Here is a 17,798-nt window from a genome sequence, read left to right on the forward strand (position 1 = left end):
TCACAAGCATGAGACCCTCAGAAATCCTTGCCTTGGAAAACAGGGCAGTTCTTCTCCGCATTATAGGGCCACAATGAATCTGAATCAAACTGGCAGGTGGTCTCAGTTCTACGAACTCACAAATCAAATGCAGTTTAAACAGAGAAAACAACCCCCTACAATGAAATAAGTGTTTTGTTGCAGAGATTTCTTAAATGTACAATACCACCACGTTTCGAATAGTCTGGGCTGTTTTAAAAAACTCAGGCTAGGCTTTGTGACAGAATTAGTGTTATTTAATGTACTCAGTATAATCAGAGATAGAATTGAAACAGGTATAATTAATGTAGTTTTGAATGAGACTTTATGTTTAAAATGAACTTCTGTTAAAAATGAATGATCACCACAAGCACATGTTTACATTTTTAATAGCACATACAGATTCATAGAAGAATTTCTGTAATCACACAAAAGTGTTTTGATAAGAAGAAAACATCCCCTGTGCTCACTAAGCCCATATGTGATATTTTTCAAAGTGAAGTGAGCCGAGTCGGCTGTGGCAGTGACGCGGTCATCCGGGGTAAGCAGGATATTGGCAGTGTCATAGGGCTGCATTAAACAGGCGCTCAGACATGGAAGACGGCAGGAAACATCTGCCTTTCAGGGAGTTGGCAGATCTCTGAAAAAGGAACCAGTGACAGATTTGAATAGATGAGTGACATAGAAAATCTGTTGTATCAGAGGTTACCTTTGTGGCCTTAGAAATCTGTTTTCATTTTCTCTGAACTGTTACCCAGAATAGGTAGGGAGAGCCTGTTTTATGCAAAACAAATTCAGGAAGTTATTTAAATGAACATGTGTTTCAGGGTTCTGGCCAGGGAGGATTAGCACAACTTCCTTAGTGGCTAGTGCTGCTGCTGTTAGGCGTCCTCACGTCTGCTCTGACTCACGTGACCCTTTGTCCAACACAACGAAACATCGCCCAACCCTGCCCCATCCGCACCACCATGCCGGTGTTTCCGCCCATGGTTGCAGCCATTGTGTCAGTCCATCTTGTCCAGGGTCTCCCTCTTTTTCACGGCCCCTCTACTTTTTATTTTTGAGTACTAAAAGTCAACAAATGATTAAAATTGTGTGTTGTGTATTTGTAGCTAGACAAAGTGGAAAGGTGAATTGAGGCTTTTATTTGGATAAAAGGGAATATATGTATACTTATTATTTTAATAAATTCATTTACTTGTAGTAAGTGCATTCTTTTAATCAATGCATGTGCACCAACTATGTGCTGATTATGATGTAACCATATGTGATTTGGTCACTTTATTTTACATACATAGAATCACATTTTCTCTGCTGTCATCATAGATGATAGGAGAAGTGATCCTAGTGATCAATAATTCAATAGAATTATAATTCAATAGAAACCAAGGTATTTGACAATACATACATTCTATACACACCCAAATTCTGAAATTGTGTTTCATTGTTATATCGAATCCTGGAAATGGATTTCACACATAAACAAATTTGTACATTGTAAATGCTCTTTAGGAGTGAGTTGACAAATCTCTAAATATCAAACTAGCATTTCAAGTACTTCAGACATGTTATGGGGAGTTACCCGTCCTTGGAGAAAAATACCATCTGGGTAAAGCAGAGCACCAGCGAAAAAGAGGAAGCCCCTCAGTCAAATATACTGACACAATGGCTACCATCATGACCTTCAACTTTGTCATCATTGTGAGAATGGTGCAGGGCCAGGCAGTGTGATAGGCCATCATATAGACGGTCACTATTTAAGTCAGAACAAACTCGCTGGCACCTAACAATCTTATTAGTCCAAGACATAAATGTGCTACAATATTTAATACTATACTGCACTTCACTCAAACCATGTTAATCCTAGAGAATCCAAAGCATAGCACCTTTAGTTGACCTTTTTTTTTTTTAGTTTTTGTTGAGTTGGAACTAGTTGAGAGAGTTTACTTAGCAAGAAGAAGGAAACAAATGACAATTTTTGTCAAAATATTACGAATGGGCTTTATTTCACTCTTTCCAAAAACATTGTACTGTTAAAAAAATGCTTACACATATATTTTTTGAGATCTTAACATGTCAAGGCTAAGCATTCCCCCCCATTTGCTTCCACATCTAAAACAATTGACACTGTCTTGATACATTTTTATTTAACAAACATCTATTGAGTCCTTTCAATGTCAAGTGTTACACTAGGCACTAAGCACACAAGCAGTGACAAAAAAAAACGGTCTAGTTTGCGATCTAGTGAAAGTGGAGAACAGAACACAATGCTTTATAAATTAGAATTGTTTTTATTTAATAATGACATCTGCATAAATCTTAACTAAGAGTCTCATAAGCTGATCATTTCTTTTGCTGTGGTTATGTTTAGAAACAGGCATATACTTAACGAGGCTACTGCTGTGATATGGTTTGTAATGTATTAGGAACATCTACAGTCATGCTTAGATCATTTCCAGCCTGAAACTACTATTCACATAAGACCTAGATGTGCTTGTTTCGTCAATAGACATAGAAATTGAAAATACTTAGGATACTTTAAATGTGTGGAAAGAAAACATTTAGCGTTCCTATAGGCTTTTGAATGATTGCTTAAGGTGCTTATTCATTGATGGTTGAATAGCTTTGTATTGATAATCATAGACAATTATAAACACATAAAAATGTAAAAATAAAGGTGCTATATTATAAATTCTCTAAAGTTAATATGACTCCTGGAATATTAACTATAGTACTAAATGTAGTTCAAATAACGGAGAAGGGTAAATCAGCCAATACATTCCCACTACATCTATTAAGGAATAAAATAGACACACATGAATGTTTTGAGTTCAGAAAAAATTATAAAAGAAGCAGTCTTTGCCCGAGGTGTAGATAGGGGAAAAATACCACTCCATTATTGACAATACCATTCAAGAGCAGTAAGACTGTGGATGCAACTGGAACAGGAAATCAGACCAGTTATTCTCTTAATTTTACAGGGATGACATTCTATCTTCCCATTCCCCATGCCTAGCAACCGCCACTAAGATAACATTTGCTTTTAAACTGTAGAAGAGATTTCAGAGAGGCCAGGTCCTCCCTAAGACTAATATCAACAGAGTTTAAAAAAAAAAAAAAGGTGGGGGGTGATGTTCAAAGCCAGGCTTTTCATGATCCACTGCGTACGCTGGAATATTCTTTTATATTATTTTCAGACTGGAAAGCTCACAGCCATCGAGTTGATGGTAGAACTGCCCCATGAGTTTCTAAGGCCATAATGGTTGATGGGAGTATAAAGGCCAGTCTTTCTCACATTTTAAGACTCTCTCACAGCCATTATCAATGTTGACTCATAGCGGCCCCGGTGGGTTCCCAAGACTGGAGTAAAAAGCCTCATCTTCCTCCTTTGGAGCTGCTGGTAGTTTTGAACAGTCGGCCATGCGGATCGCAGCCCAATGCTTCACCATGACCCTCTCCGGGCTCCATATTTGAAGACAAAGGACCATTAATTAAGTTAACTCCATGGACTAAGACACACCACCAATCGTGGAGACGTTGCAGGAGCAGGCAGCATTTTGTTCTGATCGACGTAAGGTTACCATGAGTTGGAGTGGTCTCACCAGCAACTAATCACAATCATTACGTCATATCTTCTTGTGGTACAGCATAATGAATTGATCAGAAAACATCAATTTTAAACATAAGGGTGTTAACGGACATTTGTAGCGTTGTTGACTGTTTTCAAAGTTATCTATTCTAAACAGAGCTTGGCTTTTTTTCACAACAGGCCGTTGCAGCAGCATCGGCTGCTTCGAGAGACTTCAGTGGGATAGGCGGATTAGGAGAGCTCTTAGAGAGTTCTTCAGAAGCATCTAAGTTAAGCTCCAAAAGTGCTAAGGAGTGGAGGAACCGAAGGAAGAAAAGAAGGCAGCGGGAGCACGTTGATGGAAGTAACAGGGGAGAGGGAGGTCGGTTTCCCAAATCAGAATCTGAAGACAGCGTCAAACGAAGCAGCTTCCTTTTCTCCATGGACGGAAACCGACTGAGTGGTGAAAAGAAATTCTGTTCCCCTCATCAGGTAAGGCTTTCTCCTCATTGCTGTTTTTGGTTGGTGGTGTTTCTTTTGCTTTGGTAATTGCTTTGCTATATTTTGGGTATAGTTTGGCCACACCTAATGTAAGTAAAAGGAAACAAAATTTGATCCTTTAAATTCTTAGACTACATTGTCTTTAAAGAAAGTTCCATTGAAGCAAAACCAATTACATTCAGATTTTTAAAAATTATTTTGAGGCCTGTTTCATAAGCTGTATCATTATTATTAACTTTGTATCCTGAGTCATTGCTCTTCGGTGAGACTGCTGCCCAATCTCTTGTTTATCTTTTCCATCTTATGACCTCCGATGAACTTATCCTTTTTGTTTATGAGTTTCTGCCTCTTCCACTTACAGTTGCAGTGATACTGTATGCATGAAGTTTTCAAACAAATGTCTCTTTGAGATTTGCCTTTATCGCTTGACACGAGAACGGTCGTATCAGGAGCCTCCCGTATACTGGTAGGGTGTCATCCGATGATACATTCAAGTGACATTATCTCAGTGCTCTAGAAGCAAATGCAATTGAAGGGAGTCTGCTTTCCCTCCGAGTTCATGCTAGCGACTCGATTCTTCAAGATATTGTCATCTCTAATAGGAAAGGATAGTGTCACCTCTTTCGTGTTAAATAGAAGAGTCTTATAGGCTCCATAAAGTAAAGCTATTGTATTTTCAATTGCCTTATCTGCATACTAAAGTTGGACAAGAAGAACTGATACCTTTTGAATTATGGTGTACAAGAAGAGGACTGTCAGGATAAGAAACAATTCTGTCTTGGAAGAAGTACAGCCAGAATCCGCCTTCAAAGTGAAGATGATGGGACTTGGTCTCTCATCCTTTGGATATCTTAGCAGGAGGCAGCAGTCCCTGAAAAGGCCCATTGTGGGTGGTAAAATAGAGGGCCAGCAAAAAGAGGACGACCCTCAACAAGACAGACTGACGCGTGGTTGCAACATGGGGCTCAGATATGAGAACACTTGCGACGGTGGCATGGGCCCTGATGGTGCTTCCTTCTGTTGTCGATCAGGTGGCTTTGTGTGAAAACCAACACCATGGCACTGAGTGACAACAACATATGTAAAAAGTTATTAAAAATCTGTGATATGTATAGCTCTGGATATGAACACTCTATTTGATTCCATTAGAATTCCTTAGGAATAATTGACTCTTCATTATAATATTAATCTGAGCTCTAAGTCAATGGCTCTCAACCTGTGGGTCATGACCCCTTTAGGAGTCAAACGATCCAGTTCATAACAGTAGCAAAATGACAGTTATGAAGTAGCAACGAAAATCATTTTATGGTTGGGGGTCACCACCACATGAGGAACTGTATGAAAGGGTCGCGGCATTAGGAAGGTTGAGAACCACTGCTCTAAGTAATGTTTTGAGGTGCACACCACATAAATACCTTACACACACAAAAAAACACGGAAAGCAACTAACATGTATAATACTCTTTTTAGAAGTATAGAAACCAAAAAAAATAGTAGCCAGAAGTGATAAGCTAAAAAGTCAGTACAGTATTTAGCTTTTGTTGGGGAGAAAAGGGGATATTCAACTATTTTTAGATGTTTATATTATAATTTACATTGACCTACAACTAAAACTTTTAAATGAAAAAACAGAAATAGTATCTATATTACTAATCAAACCCTTGAATTCTCATGTTAGATAACATAGACATCTATACACAGAGTTAAATGATAAAAACTTTACTGCACTCTATTTTAATATTCAATTCAAATACCACTACCTTCCATAATAAAATATCTTGAATAAAATGTGATATTTACTAAGTAAACTATATTTAGGGTTAACTTGAGGCACTGTAAGACAACTCAGTTTCTCAGACCAGATTTCTTTTTCTGGCGTAAACGTATTCCCTTGATAATTTTGCATTATTCATAAAATTAGAAGTCATTAGGAGTACTTGCCACTACAGCACAATGACTGATTTCAGGAAAACTTGTGTTCTTATCTGAGCTCTAAATTAGTTTGGTCCCCTGGGTTGAGTCACTCGTATTTTATAAGGCTGCTGTGGACTGGGGTGTTACTGTTGTGAGTAGGTGCCATTCAGTAAGTTCTGACCCCTATTGGCTCAGCCTGCACCACCACCCACCCCGTTTTTGCTGTGTTTGAGCCCATCCAGGATTTGCATTAATCCTCCTCATTAAGCATCTGCTTCTTTTACATCGGCCCTCTACCTTACCAACCACTAGGTGCGTCTCCAGAAATCAGTGCCTCCTAAAAGCATGCCCAAGTGACAGAGATGAAGTCTTGCAATTCCGCCGTACTTCTTTCCAAGGAGAATTCTTCCAAGACAGGTTTGTTTGTTCTCAGGGCAGTCGTGATTTATTTCATGTCTGTTCCCAATACTGTAACTCACAGACATCAATCCTTCTTTCAGTCTTCCTTATTTGTTCCCCAGCTTCTCAATGCACGTGATGAGTTGACTGAAGACACCATGGCTTGGGTTGGGTACACCTTAGTCTTCAAAGTGACCACTTTGCCATTTAACATATTATAAAGCTTTTTTACAGCAGAGTTGCCCTCTGCAGTGCATCGTTTGATTTATTGACTATGTCTCCTTCATGGCTTCCATCATTTCTCTGGTCATCATGATGTGACTTATTGGTCTCCTTGTAAGGATTTTTGATTCATTATGTTGAGGTATAAATCATACGGAAGGTGGTAGCCTTTGTCTTTATCAGTAAATGTTTCAAGTTTCCCTTGCTTTCTGCAAGAAATAGGGTAAGAACACTTAGAGTCCTTGGGGGTAATAAAGTGATATACAAAGGGGCTTCAAAGAGTTCATGGGAAAGTCCCCCTTTCTTTTCATTTATCCTTGAACCTTTTGAACCCCTCTCATATAGAACACCTCAATTGTTGAGTTCTAGCAGTGTCATGGTTAAGCACTGGGCTGCTAACTGAAAGGTCAGTGGTTCGAACCCACCAGCTGCACTCTGGGAAGATGAGTCAGTCTCGAGAACCTTGGGAACCACTTAGGGCAGTTTTCCTCTACTGGACTTCACGGCAGTGAGGGTGGTTTGGTTTGGGCTTTACAACAGTTAGGTTCTTGCTAAGTTACGGTGGACAAATGCATCTCCAAAGAAGGAAACGGAAAAGCTTCTTTTGAGTACTTCTGACTCGTTATAAATATATACACATACGCAGCACTAGTTCCATGCTTTGAAAATAATTATTTGATCATTGCACTGAAAAATTGGTGAATTAGCTCAATCAGTTCATCAACTAGTCATTGATCACATACTGTATGTCAGGGATATCCCGGTATGACGAAAGGCCTCAAAACAAAAAAGCAACAGCTCTCTGACTGCATGGAACTTATAGTCCAAAGAAGGAAGGGGACAGAAATAAACAAAATAACAAAGTGATCGGCTGCCGGAATGGGGCCATCGCCCAGTCCCAGGGCTGCTGAGTTGATTCGGACCCACAGCAACCCTAGAAGATAGAGTAGAACTCCCTCCCAGGGTTTTCCAGGCTACACATTTTTAAAAATCATTTTATTGGGGGCTCGTACAACTCTTATCACAATCCATACATACATCCATTGTCTCAAGTACATTTGTACATATGTTGCCATCATCATTTTCAAAGCATTTTCTTTCTACTTGAACCCTTGGTATCAGCTCCTCATTTTCCCCCTTCCCACCCCCTTCCCTCCCTCATGAACCCTTGATAATTTACAAATTATTATTTTTTCATGTCTTGGCCTGTCTGATGTCTCCCTCCCCCACCTTGTCTATTGGTCATCCCCTTGGAAGGTGGTTATAGGTAGGTCATTGTGATCGGTCCCCCCTTTCTCCTCCCACCTTCCCCTTCCCCTCCTGGTATGCCAAGGAGTTTATCTGGCCATATTCCCTGTGTTTCCAGCTCTTATCTGTAGATTTTTATAGACCAGGCTGTCACATCTCTGTTCCAAGGAGCAGCTAGTGGGATTGAAATACCAAACATTCCGTGAGCTGATTAGTGCTTTGACCACTGCGCCACCAGAGCTCCTGATAAGCACCCACCCCCCAGAACAAAATAGAATCCACTGCCATTGAATTGATCCTAGCTCACCGCTCCAAAAGTTTTCTGGAATGGGAGTAAACATCCTCATCTTTCTCCCAGAGAGTGGCTTTCGCTCACCGCCATCGAATCGATCTCAACTCATAGTGACCTTACGCTTACTGCCATCGAGTCAAGGCTGACTCATGGTCAACCCCTGTGGGTTTCGGAGGCTGCAATTGTTTACAGCAGTAGAAAGTCCAGTCTTCCATCGAATCGATCTCAACTCATAGTGACCTTACGCTCACTGCCATCGAGTCAAGGCTGACTCATGGTCAACCCCTGTGGGTTTCGGAGGCTGCAATTGTTTACAGCAGTAGAAAGTCCAGTCTTTCTCCTGAGGAGCTGCTGGTGGTTTCCAATGACCAACCGTGTGGATTGCAGCCCAATTTGTAACCACTCTAGCACCAGCGCGCCCTGTAATGACCTGAGGGCAGAGCCCAAACTGCCCCTGTGGGTTTCCAAGACGCTAACATTTTACAGGATTGGAGATCCTCATCTCTCTCCTGTGGAGCAGTTGGTGGTTTCAAACTGTTAACCTTGAAGTTAGCAGCCCAATGTATAACGAGGCCTTCTTGCAGAGGTGGGTTTGAAATCCAACCTAAAGGTTAGCAAGGCCCACGCCTTTTTCACAGACCCACCAGGGCTTCCAACCAGGGAAAGATGGCTAAAAGTGCTCATCTGAGGTGGAATTTTAAATAGATGCTGTGAGAAGACCGCCTGATAAAATGGGCAGTTGAACAACCTGTAGGGGAGGGAAAGGAAGCAGGTATATCAGGCTGTGGAAGAACGACTGCAAAGGCCCGGATGCAGTCATGTGCCTGGGAGGCCCACGGAGCAGCTGGGAGGCCTGGCTGGTTGGAGCTAAGTGAGCCACAGAAAGACGGCAGTTGAGAGAAGTTAGTTGACAACATAAACGCAGACGAAAAAGAGAGACACTAACCTGGAGACGTGATAGATCAAGAAATGGAGGCTTTAGGTATATCAAATGGTTAAATGCATGCTGCTAAATGAAAGCGTGGAGAGTCAATCTACCCGGAAGCACCTGGGAACAATGGACTTCCTAAAGAAAAACTGTGAAACACCCACTGGAGCGCAGTTCTCCGCTGACCCACATGCGAGTCACCATGAACGGAAGTTGCTTATGTGCAAATAGTTTTAGATTTCAAGTAGAGAAGTAGATCAACTATCCATAGCTGGATACTATTCCAATAGTAAATGCAATAGCACGTTAAAGATGAAATATACATTTCCAAGTAAAGACAGGAAGAGAGCATGAGCCCCACTCAGAAAATGAAAGGTTCCATAAGCGATTTACAAGTCCTGGTTTTCCGAGGACAGAAAGTCCTCTTGCTGGCAGGTAAGAGAATCAGTGGGGGTTGTGTAGCCAAAAAGAGTAAGACAGACAGGGTTCACTGTAAACAATCATACGTCTTCTGAAAATGTCAGAGCAGAGAGGGCCAAGAAGACAAAACAAAACAAAATGTGTGCCCTGCCTTCTAACATAATTTTGAAATGTTACTTTACTTTTTAATGGAACATGCATTTTCAGAACACAAAATGTAAACATGTTTAAAGGTGTAAAATGGAAAGTGAGTCTCTGTTTTATTCTATTCCTAAAGATTTTCTCTATGTCAAGTGGACATCCTAAGTCAATTCCATTTTTCCCAGAGCATCTTAACTATAGTCAAGTGTAGTTGCTGACTTCTTGATGGCGTTTTTAAGGGGCCTGCGTTTACCTTGACATTCTGACTGCCTCCCAGAAGTTCCACACACCATCTGCAATTGTGACTTCTCCTCACCCACAAAGTCCACTTCTTCTGCGCAACATTGTGCTTACAGACCTAATTCCTTCTCTTTTTCCCTCGTTACTGAAAATGAAGAGAGCCCATACTCCTATTTTTTAAAATAACTTTATTGGGAGCTCGTACAACTCTTATCACAATCCATACATACATCCATTGTGTCAAGCACATTTGTATATAAGTTGCCATCATCATTTTCAAAGCATTTTCTTTCTACTTGAGCTCTTGGTATCAGCTCCTCATTTTTATCCCCTCCCTTCCTCCCTCATGAACCCATGATAATATATAAATTACTATTTTTTTTCATGTCTTACACTGTCCGATGTTTCCCTTTATCCCTTGTGTATTGTCCATCCCCCTGGGAGGGGTTATAGGTAGGTCATTGTGATTAGTTCCCCTTTTCTCTCCCCACCTTCCCCTTCCCCTCTAGTATGGCTACTCTCAATATTGGTCCGGAGGAGTTTATCTGTCCTGGATTTCCTGTATTTCCAGCTCTTATCTGTACCAGTGTGCATGCTCTGGTCTAGCCGGATTTGTAAGATAGAATTAGGGTCATGATAGTGGGGGTGAGGAAGCATTAAAGAACCAGACGAAAGCTGTATGTTTCATCGGTGCTATACTGCACCTTGATGCCCATACTCATATTTATATTCTTGGTCCAAGGTAAAAAATAAACAAGCAAACCTAGAGTTTATGTTTGGGCCTGTCTGTGGCAGCACGAGATAGCCTCCAGATCCTGAGGTCCTCAAGGCGCGTTGTCCCTGGAGACAGGGTTGCCGCAGCTGTGGGTATTCCCTCCACTCTGCTACATCTTCTAGCGTGTTATTTTTGGTTTATTTTCTCTGAATACTATTTTTGTTATCTTCTTTTTCTGTCTCTGTTGCCTTGAAAGCTGTGCTCACACCCATTATTATAGTTTCCAAAGAGTGAATAGAACTTTCAAATAAACTCAAAGATCTGGCACGCCTTTGAACACACTCCAGCATGGAAACACGCCAATGAAAGGCATGTACCAGACACTTTCTGGGAGCATATGCATACTTCCAACTGACCTTACGTAGACAGAGTGTCAGGTTCCAGAGACAGTGTTAGAGTACAGGTATGCTAAGATGGTTACATTGACCAGTTTTAGGGATTGAGGTATGACCAAGTTATTCTTTCTCTAGCTGTATGCACACATTCAAGTCATCATAAACTTGTGTGAAAATTCAGATTCCAGAGACCGACTACTTACTTCAACATCAAGAACCCCACTGCCATCAAGTAGATGCCCCCAACTTACTAAATTCCAACTCCTAAAATCAGAGACCTAGAAAATAGACTCACAATGACCCATTTGCACACAAGAGTTTCAAAACACCAGCTCTGGATATGTTAGCAATGTTATAGTGCTAATTTAAATGGAATTTGAGATGTTCAATGGAATTTTTATTAGTGGGGAGGGGTGAATTAATGTATTCACACAGTTTACTCTCGATCACAGTAGTGATTAGAAAAGCAGTCAAACTACTATCAGACATTGGGGAGTGGAATGTAACAGTGACACAGCTTCCAGTTGAGCAAGCTAGACACGCATGACAGCATAGACTTTGTGAAGAATATGCTCAGTCCAACGAAAGAGTACATTTCTTAATGAGTAATCTGTCTGGAAAATCACTGAGACCGAGGACAGCGAAGATTAGTCTGGTGCTTTGCCGCCTGGGAAAAGGAAGCCAACGAAAATCAGCCTGGAGGTTATTAGGCAAGGGATTGGAAACTAAAGGAGACAGAGTCTACCTTGCATTTTTATTTTCTATTAAGACTTTTTTAATAGTTTTATACTGAAACAGAGAAAGAGAAGGTTGGCTGCTGATTCTGACTCTCTCTCTCTCTCTCTGTGTGTAATGCTGGCTATGAAGAGAGGTAGGAGAAAGGAGAATCGTCATGTTTACAGGAAGGGAGTAAACAAGGGTTCTGAAGACCTATTAGACTATCACCAAGACTAGAAGAAGTGCAGGGAAATTTGGTGCTGCCAGTTTAAAATCCACTCAAAAAGTCAAAGAAGGACCTGCATGTGAATCCCCCTTCTCATACCTAGAAATAACATAGGCACATATTTAAGAATAAAGATTTTAGAAACCTGTGGCTCATTCTGGTATAATTAAAAAGAGATAAGCACTTTGGTTAAGTCCTGTTTATATGTGTTGATTTTTTAAACTAATGTCCACTTTTAAGTATGACTAATAATCTATATAGCAATTTAGGAATCATTTCTTCATATTTGCTATGGTATATATTCTCTCAAAAAAAAGTGAGCCATTGGTAGTCATTTGAGAAACTGTGAGAAAACTTGGAAGATTGGCTCCTAGGGAAGCATCCTGAATATTATTCCCTTGTGGATCTAGACAGAACAATCCAGAAGAGTTAAACCCATTCCTTTTGAAATCCCGAAGAAGGAGAGAGCAAAGAGCCAATGGTGTGTTCGAAACAATCGTTCTGTGGAGGCAGATTATTGGGGGCTGATATTTTCCGTTTGAGCCCACAGTCTCCCTGGAGTCGTAACTCATTCTCCAATCTGCATGCCGCTCACACCACTGCTTCTCCTTGTGCCACCAGCAGCAGCAGCCTCAGGGAGAGTCTTTTCCCACCTGGGTCACTTGTCAGGTCCTCCCCTGAGACAGGGCCCAACAAGCTTCCCCCTCTCACTCTGATTAAATGCATTGGCTACACGCCTAGTAAACTACACATTTGAATCGCTAAACAGGAAAGAAAAAAACGCAGCTTTCTTTAAAGTTCAATGTGAGTAAGGTCTTGGATGGAAAACCTCAAAACGTGTGCTCTCTACCACTGTGGTTACTTATGTTTAAGAAGTCTATTCTAATCCCTAGGCAAGTAGATTGTGCGACCTGAAGGCTTGCATTCACAGATTGTGCGATCTGAAGACTTGCATTCACTCACTGGCGTTCCTCCCGGTCCTCTCCCCCTTCCCTCTCCAGTCTCTGCTGAGCATCCGGGGCTCCCTGTTTTCCCCAAGGCGCAACAGCAAAACAAGCATTTTCAGCTTCAGAGGGCGAGCGAAGGACGTTGGTTCTGAAAACGACTTTGCTGACGACGAGCACAGCACCTTTGAAGACAGCGAGAGCAGGAGAGACTCGCTGTTCGTGCCGCACAGACATGGAGAGCGACGCCACAGTAACGTTAGTCAGGCCAGTATGTCATCCAGGATGGTGCCAGGGCTTCCAGCGAGTGGGAAGATGCACAGCACTGTGGATTGCAATGGTGTGGTTTCCTTGGTGGGTGGACCCCCCGCCCTAACTTCACCTACTGGACAACTTCCCCCAGAGGTGATAATAGATAAATTAGCTACTACTGACAGCGTACATCAATTTGAAATGTGCAATGCCTGGGCAGTTTAGCCTGTTTTCCCAAAAGAAACTCTTTAAAAATAATGTATGGTCAGTTGGGTGGAATTCAATGGAATCTTTATAATGACTTGAATTATATAAAAAAAAAATCTTTAAATTTCATGTGCAATAAGTCAAAAGGACTCCATATTTAGAGTCTGAGATGAAACACACATCTGAACACGCAGCAGACAAGACTCTGAACATTTTGATACCTAAATCTTTATTAAAGGGATGTTCACCCAGACTTGTATAATTATCCATAATGTGTATAATTTCATATATGTTAAAATTGTATAATCACCCCTAAAAAATTAAAATGGGCATTTTTCCTACAACTGTCTATTACGGTACTATTTTAAAATAGCTTAACATAAATGTGATTTTTTTATAGGATGACAAATAGAAATAATGAGATCTCAGGAAAGCACACACATTTCATTGTACATCTGTGTTTGTGCATGGAAAATAATTGGCCTTTATGCCAGTATTGTCAATAATAGTCAAAGAAGAAAACCTCAGCTTTGGACCTATTTAATAATTTGTTGTTGTTGTTCTTTGAGGGGCGAATTACTCTGATAATAGTAATCACTAGCATAAGCTGTACAAATCATTTGTGTCTGAATGGCATAAAATAATACCTGACTTCAGCAGACTCATGAAATAACCCTGGAAAGTGATCACAAATTAATGGGAAAAATTTTGTAGCACAATTTCCCTAAACAATTGCATCTAACAGGTGAATCCTTGTTTAAAGGTATCACTTGTGGTTGTGGTTATTTTTAAAGCATATACTAACAAATTAAAATCATTATTTTAATATTACTTGAAAATTACTACCTGGCAACTTGCATGGAGCATGATTTTCCAAAGAGATGCTGTGTGGCCTTGCGTTATTCGTCAAAGGGGTGGTTTGAGCCATAAGTATTTGGTTTGCAGGGCACCACGACTGAAACGGACTTGAGAAAGAGAAGGCTAAGTTCTTATCAAATTTCAATGGAGATGCTGGAGGATTCCTCTGGAAGGCAAAGAGCCATGAGCATCGCTAGCATCTTGACCAACACAATGGAGGGTAAGTATCAGGCCATGGAATAGCCCACGTACTATGATTATTTCCCTAAAGTGAGGTTTGGGGAACTTTTCATCTTATCCTAAAATTACTCCAGTCAATTATTCAGGGCAAAAATATTTCACAGGGATGTGGGACAATCATACAATGGAGACACAAGATCAGAACTATATATCAGACCTATGTATATATGAAATACATTATTGCTACTTTGACTAAGAAACGTTGGCCTTAAATCTTCTTAACTGAGTTCATGGTTGTTTATAGAGCCATGTTCCATTGTTGTTAGTTGTCATCAAGTTGACTCCAATGCACGAAGACCCCAAGTGTGCAGAGGAACTGCTTCATAGATGTTCAAGGTTGTGACCTTTCATAAACAGGAAGCTAGACGGACCAACCATTTGTGCTACCAGGGACTCCTGATGTTATATCACTGAGAATTTTATTCTTATGTTACATTCCCCTTCAGCAATTAAATACATCCTTTTTTATAAACTGTTGTATCGGACAATCATTCAAATAGCACATGATTCAATAGTTCAATCATATCAAAAAAGGTTGTACAATCATTCTTTTATAAGTGAAAGCACAAGACATAGAGATGGTGACAGGATTGAAGGGGTGGTATCGTTAAGTCTGGCAAGTTAAAACCTTGCCAGATTTTCCCCACTCTCATGGGGAATCTAAAAAAGAGATCTCCTCGTCCACATGACACACACATACAGAGCAAACAATACTTTTCTCGAAAGGATAGCTGACACAAATGTTCATGGCTTTTGACACACAGACGGGGCTATTGCTCCTTGTTCATTCACTAAACAGAGTACTCAGTCTTAAAAGTCTGTGAGTGACTATGTCAGGTACAACTATTGGTTTCTCCATTTCTCGAGCAAAGAAGAGTGAAAAAGTCAAACACTCAAGAAAACAATTAGTTCAAAAGACTAATGGACCCTTTCAAGCTCAGCTTCTGCTCCCCTGAAACCAGAAGAATGAGATGCTGCTCAGTTATTACTATGGACCGCTCTGACGGTGATCACAATAGCAGGTTCTGTATAGAATGAGAGAAAAAGGTGGAATAAAAGTCAAAATCATAAGAACACCAGATTTAATGGAGACTGGTGGAACCCCTGGTCATATGGCCTTTAGACACCCTTCAATGAACTGTTACTGACAGGATACACCAATTTGAAATAGGCAAAGCATAGGTGGCGTGGAATGGAACTCACTCCATAGCTCTACTTTCAGTCAAACAACAGGCCCCTACACTAACACCGGGAAGGGAGCCGTAGTCCATGGTCATTAGTCACGATCAAGTTGATTGCAACTCATGACGACTCCTTAGAACAGTGATACAGAGAAGATCAAAAGGGGAGTACTTGCCCAACAGCAAACTCAGAAGGCAGGGAGGAACAGGAAAGAAGGACAAATGGAAGTGGGGAATACAAGAAGGAAGTGGGGAGAGTATTGTTCCATTGTGCAGATTGCAATCAATGTCATGAAACAAAATGTGTTTAAAACAACTGAATGGACAACTAATTTCCTCTGTAATCTTTCATCCAAACCATAATACAAAGTTAAAAACAAGCAAGAAACTCCCGCCCTCAAAAAAAACCAAACCACCTATATCCTTTGAAATTTGAAAGGATACTACCTTTTTACTATAATTTTATCAAGTTTTATAAAGCCAGTGTTCTTCAGGAAAGACATATTCCATGTGGTCTTTGTCCTGTGGGTGTACTGAATATCTGAGCACTCACATAATGATTATTTTATAACTGGATTTATCCACCCAAATTACTAGTAACTTTTATACATCCTAGGCTAAAGTTCTAAAATATATATGTAAATATGAATCATAGATGTTGATCTGGGTCTGAAGCAGTACTGAAAGTATTGAGTGCAAGAGAGCTGGAGATGTGGAGACAATTAGAGCACAGAAGGGTCATACATATTAATAAAGATCACAGCTGTAAGTAATATTTTACTTACATGGTATTTTCAGAAGAAATAATAATTGTGTAATACATTTAATGTTCCTATAAGGTTTATTAAAAATTCTATTTTGCTAGTAAAGATAGAGCAACTTAATTAATCATTGCCTACTTAACTATTTGGGAACAAAACGCTTATATTTTGTATTTCATCAAAAGAGAAAGTCCTTCTACAGGACATTTTTCATGAACATTTTGTGAAAATATTTAACAATATTGTCTTCTCAAATGTGTCAACCTTACGAGTATAATATCTATACTCTAGTAAAAGAATCAGTTTGATCAAAGAATAATGTTAGCACAGTAATTCATATTTATTGGTTTCTAATATATTCTTCTGTTTTATACCACCAGAACTCGAAGAGTCTAGACAAAAATGTCCACCGTGCTGGTACAGATTTGCCAATATGTTCTTGATCTGGGATTGCTGTGAGGCGTGGTTAAAAGTGAAGCATCTTATGAATTTAATTGTGATGGATCCATTTGTGGACTTGGCCATCACCATCTGCATCGTCTTAAACACGCTCTTCATGGCCATGGAGCACTACCCCATGACGGAGCAGTTCAGCAGGGTGCTAACTGTCGGAAACCTGGTAAGCTTATGGAATTTTTAATTATTTTGGCAAGAAGTGGAGGATATATATCTAACTAAATAAATCTAAATAAGCTACATTGAAGAAACATGATGCAATCTTTCTTCACAGGATGATATAGCTGTAAGACTATCACAGAAATCTCATAAATCAATCTCAAATTTGGTTAGCATTAGTGCTGGTTTTGTATCAGTGCTGGTTGATCATGGTGTCTTACCAGTTTATAAACTTGTAAAAATCTTTACCTACCTTTAGATTTTCAGAGAAATCAGAAGAACAGCTTTAGTTCCATAACTCTGAAGTTTTAGTGTACACAGCCACCGAAGAAATCATGCCTAAGCAAGGGAAAATTCAATGAATCATTTTGGTGCAAAAGAGCACAGTTGTTGCAAATGTAATTACCTGAAAAAACAGTTTTGTGACATTCATGTAAGGGAAGAAATAGTTGGTAAAATGCACTTGTATTTTGGTTCAAATCACTTAGACATGAGTAGACTCTCGTATGCGCAAGTGCGTGCATACGTGTCCACTGGCAGTTTCCTCTGCATTGAGAGGAAGTCACAGGAAAGAAAGGGGTCTCTGGTTATGGCAATGGATGACAGACAAATGCTGAACTCAAGCTAGCATGAGTTAAAGTTGACTCGTGGAATCTGGTAAAGATAAACTACCAATAATACATAAGGCAAAATTGCACTTGGACTTGCAGGACAACTTTAACCAAAGATTGGGAAGTCACCCAAACCTACACTGCTTCTTTTTTTTCCAAAATTAGGAAGCATGCTCACTGGCTTT

The 17,798-nt window shown here is 40.1% G+C and overlaps 1 protein-coding gene across 2 annotated transcripts in view; it reads left to right on the forward strand.

Moving 5' to 3' along the window:
* Nucleotides 1-17,798, forward strand: part of SCN3A (sodium voltage-gated channel alpha subunit 3) — a 127,337-nt gene that overhangs the window by 67,803 nt on the left and 41,736 nt on the right. Inside the window, exons 12-15 of one of the 2 annotated variants that reach the window (XM_045298937.1) lie at nt 3,788-4,078; nt 12,946-13,242; nt 14,293-14,425; nt 16,768-17,006. In XM_045298937.1, the coding sequence (XP_045154872.1) occupies nt 3,788-4,078; nt 12,946-13,242; nt 14,293-14,425; nt 16,768-17,006 (960 nt within the window). The remainder of the gene's footprint in view (nt 1-3,787; nt 4,079-12,945; nt 13,243-14,292; nt 14,426-16,767; nt 17,007-17,798) is intronic. The other variant, XM_045298936.1, reaches the window with a different exon arrangement.

The sequence above is a fragment of the Echinops telfairi genome, unplaced genomic scaffold (assembly GCF_000313985.2).
Source record: "Echinops telfairi isolate 266 unplaced genomic scaffold, ASM31398v2 ScPeMD7_4;HRSCAF=17, whole genome shotgun sequence".
NCBI lineage: Eukaryota > Metazoa > Chordata > Mammalia > Afrosoricida > Tenrecidae > Echinops > Echinops telfairi.